At 34.6% G+C, this 6,000-nt stretch overlaps 3 protein-coding genes across 6 annotated transcripts in view; 1 reads left to right on the top strand and 2 right to left on the bottom strand.

Annotated features, from left to right (window-relative positions):
* The window catches only part of LOC112590714 (uncharacterized), a 15,152-nt gene extending 14,709 nt beyond the window's left edge, over nucleotides 1-443 (bottom strand). The window contains exons 1-2 of one of the 2 annotated variants that reach the window (XR_003114407.1): nucleotides 330-443; nucleotides 7-234 (exon numbers count right to left, since the gene is read on the bottom strand). The gene's annotated coding sequence lies outside the window, so the exon portion shown is untranslated. Of the gene's footprint in view, nucleotides 1-6; nucleotides 235-329 lie in introns of those variants that run through there. The other variant, XM_025308069.1, reaches the window with a different exon arrangement.
* osp (myosin phosphatase Rho interacting protein outspread) overlaps nucleotides 1-6,000 on the top strand; it is a 495,008-nt gene that overhangs the window by 321,531 nt on the left and 167,477 nt on the right. The gene's annotated exons all lie outside the window — the stretch shown is intronic.
* Nucleotides 1,808-3,561, bottom strand: LOC112590712 (uncharacterized). Its single transcript, XM_025308065.1, has 2 exons — nucleotides 3,448-3,561; nucleotides 1,808-3,353 (listed from the first exon to the last, which is right to left on the bottom strand). The coding sequence occupies exon 2, from the start codon at nucleotides 3,308-3,310 to the stop codon at nucleotides 1,964-1,966; it is 1,347 nt and encodes a 448-aa protein (XP_025163850.1). The 5' UTR covers nucleotides 3,311-3,353; nucleotides 3,448-3,561; the 3' UTR covers nucleotides 1,808-1,963.

The raw sequence follows: 6,000 nt of genomic DNA, 5'->3' as shown, positions 1-6,000 counted from the left end.
TCACGGCTACAGTAAAGAATCATGTTGCACGAGAGACATATATTGTTTTCTTTCCGAAGTTTTCCTGGATATTCTTTGCACCAATGACAAATATTTGGATTGAAGAAGTTACGATAAGGGTTAATTTTTGGAGAAATTATAGATGACGAAAGATCCGATTGTAGTGAAAAAAGCGGTGGTATATCAGACATGCCGATGTTATGGGCCCCTTGTTGATGAGACGACGAGATTCTTCTGTTGAATATATACCAATATTTTGATATAATGGATATTTACAGAAACGCGTTATTTGTAATATTAATTTAGAAATAACGTGCGAAAATCGTTACCTGTTAGCGGCTTGAACAAAATTCTGCTCTCACAGTTTACGCGTACACTTAGTGACTGTTCGGAGAACGCTGAGGAGATATCTACATATTATGTTGCTATATTTATGTGTTATTATATGTTTATTTATATTTCTTATATGTCTTTGAAATCTTCAAACGAGATTGTCTCTGAAAATATAACGAACATATGCTTTGTTAATTATTATTACAGAAATTTCTCTGGAGCTTTTCATTTGTAATCCGTATCAAGTCCCGTCGTAAAAATTATAATGCGCGCACCAAACGTCAGCAATGTCAACATCGGCATTATGCGTTTTCCGCGACATGTATCTAGTTCGAGCTGTTTTACCTTGAGAAGAATATCGTTTCTTTTTGTAAAGTTTTATTATATTGTAGTTATAAGTTTTATTTGTAAAAATTTATGTTACGTACATATATGTTTTGAAGAAAAGAATAATTTGAGTTTGGTATACATAAATCTTGAGAAAAAAAATAATTTGATTTTGGGATTTCTATGAAATTTTATAACGAAGCAGAAAACTAGATTAATTTTAAGAAAGATATTCTTCCACTCATGATTGTAAAATTCTTATCTCAAGAAGTTCAGAAATGTGTAAAGTGTCAATGTGTCGAAATTGTTGCTCCTTAATCTTTCTTTCAGTCAGAAAGTGCGTTTGTTATGCATCTAGAGAACTAATGAAGGGGTTCGAATGGATGAGTAGCAGCGAATGATAATTAACCGCATTGTAATTATGCTCGGATTGGTGTATTCCATAAACCAAAAAGCCACTCGTGGATTTCGGCGGTCTAATGTGAGGCAAATGCACACATTACAAACGCAACTTCATCTCAATTAATCCCTAAACGTGTTCAATAGGATTTATATCTGGTGATGACTGTGAAACACCCGATAAAGTGCGTGTCTGAGGTTGCTTTTCTACTCAAGGATTTAGAACATTATCTTTATTCACATATTACAATTATATACGGTTTGCACTGTGCTGTTAGTGCTACGAAATGGCAAATTAATTAATTTAATTTTTACCTGGAACATATCGAGTAGAGCAGGGTAACAAATCTTTTACATTGACTGCGTTCGGAAATCACAATAGATGTAATATAACTGCCCAAAAATATTTTCTGTGATATACCTTTAGTAGAGATATGCAAACTGTTCGAATTCGAAATAGAATAATTCGAATAGGAATCAAATACATCGTTTGCGTTCATCATACAAAACGGATCATCTGGGGCGGTATGTTTGAACTATTAACTTGTAATTAACTTAACTTATAATTAATAACTTAATTATAAATTATTTTAAATATATATTTTACTTTAAGGTGATATTGCAAGGTCAAGATGATATCAATACACCCTTTCATATTAAAATCTTTCATCATTATTTGCATGTTTAACAGTCATGTTAAATTTTTTGAGCCGATTCAATTTCATTCGATTCGATTCGATTCGAATTCGAGTGAAATTTCATAGATTCGACTCGAATTAGAACTTAAAAAACTAGATTCGATTCCATTCGATTTGACATAAAAATTCTTAATTCGCACACCTCTAACTTTTAGATTTAATATATTAATGATATTCTCCAAAAATTCAATCGGGCAGGAGTTATATCAGTGTGAGGATCCTGGAGTATTTGGGTCAGTATATGACTTTAATAAATCACTTAAATTCCTAATGACAAATAAAAACTTATTGCGATATAACACGTCATCTTCCTCGAAATTTCTGTATGGCTTAAGAGAACTAAATTTATTTTCGGTAGGAGTTAGATCTACTTGTTGACGCAGTACTTCTCTTAATATCCGTATGTTTTGTTCGCATTTGGAGCGCGAGGCGGTGGTTATAATGAAGGGGCAAGAATGTCTTTTTAACTTTAAAATTATGTCAGTTTGCAAATCCCACTTACTAATATCTGCTTCAAACGCTATAATTACATTTGGTGGATGACTTGAAAGTATTAAATTAGTATAGTCACGAAAACCCATGCGATAACTTTCAAACTCGAACTGGCTTTTACGTCTATTACATTCGAAACAAACTTCGACATTTCTGCAATCTCCGTTTTGTATTTGTGATCCTATCAATATAACTTTTAAATGCCTCATTGTCTTAGAGTGAAGATGCAACATAATTTCCCAGAGTAGTACATAATATGCATCCAAAACATTTGCGACTATCATATGAACAACATAGTGTGTATTTCTTATATATAGATTCTGATTCATTATTCCATAATACAGTGTCAACGGTCCTGATACGTAATCAGAACAGAATTGTCGTAAAGCCTGATCGTCAGTAGGTACAAATTTTTCCAAAAATTGTTGTATATTAACAGCTTTAAGCTTTTCAATTTTGGAGGCATTAAGCTGATAGAATTTGTATTTACAATGAGATAATGATATGAAATAAATATAAAAGTCTATCTCGTAACACGACTTCAATTTGGTGCAATTTGTACTGTGATGATGTGTCAAAAATTCTTCATGTTTCGAACAATAGTTCAGGCAATAACACCTCATACAAGTTTGCAGGTTACGTTGTTCATGACAAACAAAACACGATTTAGCGAACATAATCATCTGCATTTCATACGGCATCATATCACGTTGCAAATTCCTTTTGACTAGATTTAAGAGATTTTTCCTCGAATTGATCCATTCCTCTTGATTGAAATTGTGGGTTTTCCAAAATTCCGGATGATTTTGTAAAACTGTTTCTAGAATTCCGCAGATTTCTTGATGATTCCCTTTACCCTTTAATTCATGATCACGGCTACAGTAAAGAATCATGTTGCACGAGAGACATATATTGTTTTCTTTCCCAATTTTTCCTGGATTTTTTTTGCACCAATGACAAATATTTGGGTAGAAGAAGTTACGATAATTGTGAATTGGTGAAGAAATTCTGTATGATGGAAGAATCGATTGTGGTGAAAAAAGCGGTGGTATATCAGACATACCGATGTTATGGGCCCCTTGTTGTTGAGACGACGAGATTCTCCTGTTGAATATATGCCAATACTTTGTTATAATAGATATTTACAGAAACGCGTTATTTTAATATTAATTTGGAACTAACGTGCGAAAATCGTTACCTGTTAGCGGCTTTAACAAAATTCTGCTTTCACAGTTTACGCGTACACTTAGTGACTGTTTGGAGAACGCTGAGGAGATATCTACATATTATGTTGTTATATTTATGTATTATTATATGTTTATTTATATTTCTTATATGTCTTAGGAATCTTCAAACGGGATTGTCTCTGAAAATATAACGAACATATGCTTTGTTAAATATTATTATAGAAATTTCTCTGGATCTATTCATATATAATCCGTATCAAGTCCGTTCGTAAATATTATAATGCGCGCACCAAACGTCAGCAATGTAAGCACCGGCATTATTTGGTGGATGACTTGAAAGTATTATATTAGCATAATCGCGAAAAACCGTGTGATAACTTTCAAACTCGAACTTGCTTTTACGTTTGTTACATTCGGAACAAACTTCGACATTTCTACGTTCTGCAGTTTGTATTTTTGATCCTATCAATATAATCTTTAGATGCTTAATTGTCTTAGATAAAAGATGCAGCATAATTTCTCAGCCTGGTACATAATGGGCATTCAAAACATTTGTGACTATTATATGAACAACTTAGTATGGACTTTCTATATATAAATTGTCATTTATCATTCCATAATACATTTTCAACGGTCCTGATAAGTAATCAGATCAAAAATGGTGTAAATACTGCAAATTACGAGCCGTGAGTATTTCCAAGAATTGTTGTATATTAACAACTGTAATCTTTTTAATCGTGGAGGCAGTGACAAAATTGAATCTACAGGGTGTCCCATTTTAATCCGACCGGCTGAATAAAATTCAAGGATGATATTTTCCAGAAAAAAATGTCAGATAAATGTTGCTCAGTTCTAAGGGGGACATTCGATGCCATCAACAATTTTGACCTCGGGTGAAGGGTTCAAGGTCATTCAAGGTCAACTTTTTTTTCTTAAATGGGAACCCCTATTTTTCACATCGGTAATCGGTTCTGCATAAAAAAAAATGAAACTTTTGTCTGAAGCAATTTTTTTTATGACGCAGGCTAATTTCACTTATTCAGCCTCCAAAATCGAAATTTTCAAACTTTCTGAATTTTTTACTCGAGAATGGTGGGGTTTGGGGGAAATTGCAGAAGACAAAAAGTTCTTGGAATGCTGCAAGGAATTCACTCGAATTTTCGCATAGTTGATCGTGCACTTTTTTCCGCCAATGTTCTACCTGTCAAGAGGTACCTCGAGTCAGAGACCCATTTTTCGATGTTTCCATAAGAATCGAACCATTCCTCGGCAAGTGCGTGTGCCATCGACCGAAACAAGTGGTAATCGGAAAGGGCACAGTCTGGTGAATAAGCCGCATGGGGTAATACTTCCCAGCGAAGTGCTTCTAACATTTCCTTGACAGATTTTGTGACGTGAGGCCGAGCGTTGTCATGAAGCAAAATCGCTTTATGCTGTCTCGTTTCATATTCTCGTCGTTTTTCGTGCAACGCTCGGCTCAAAAGGATCATTGTTCTCTATAGAGACCCCCTGTGACTGTTTGACCACTTTTCAACAGTTCATGGTATAGCACATCCTTCTGATCCCACCAAATACAGAGCATTGCCTTCTTTTCGTGGATATTCTGCTTTAGCGTCAATGCTGAGGGTTGGCCGGGATCGCAAATAGTTTTCTGACGTTTAGAGTTGTCAAAATGAATCCATTTTTCATCCCCAGTGATGATACCATGTAAAAACCCCTTTCTTTGTTGCCTAGCAAGCAGAATTTCGCAGGTGGTTTCCGCCTTTCAATGTCTCTTGGCTTCAGTTCATATGGGACCAATTTTACTTCCTTGTAAACCTTTCCTAAGGCTTTCAAACGATCAGGAATGACAGATTCAGCACAATTTAATGCTTCTGCAAGTTGCTTTTGCGTTTGACATGGGTTTCCGTCCACCAATGCCTGCAATTCTTCGTCTTCGAATACTCTTGGCCGTCCAGAACGCTCTTTGTCCTCTATATAAAAATCACCAATTTTAAAGCGTCGAAACCATTCTCTGCATGTTTTATCGGGAGGAGTATTATCACCATAAACTTCTACAAGCATTTGATGAGCTCCAGCTGCAGTTTTCTTCCAATTGAAGCAAAAGATTAACACTTCGCGCAAATGACGCTTATTTGGCTCAAATTTCGACATTTTCGATGCAGTGAAAAACAATGTTATTGATGCGTCGAAAAATGGATAGCCTCCATAGATGAGTCATTCTTTCGCCGCGGAATTCGCTTGCTGTCTGAAAGATGGGAAAAAGTCATCGCTAACGATGGACAATACTTTGATTGATGTACTTTTTCATTTTGTTTCTTAAATAAAGCTATACGTTTTGCAAGAAAACGGACAGAACTTTCCGACTGACCTAATATATAATGTACGTAACAAGTTTTTACAAATAAAACTTTTGCAAAACAATAATGTTTGCGCTTCTACTGTGCATCGTACCGCATCTGAGCGTATACTTTTAGGCAATGTAATTCATTATTTTTGTTATACAAGTAATAAGTTTATACAAGTAAAACAAATACTTCTAATAACAAATTCTTTTATTGAAT

This window comes from Harpegnathos saltator, unplaced genomic scaffold (genome assembly GCF_003227715.2).
Source record: "Harpegnathos saltator strain DR-91 unplaced genomic scaffold, Hsal_v8.6 scaffold138, whole genome shotgun sequence".
Lineage (NCBI taxonomy): Eukaryota > Metazoa > Arthropoda > Insecta > Hymenoptera > Formicidae > Harpegnathos > Harpegnathos saltator.
This window is presented reverse-complemented; position numbering and strand designations above follow the sequence as displayed.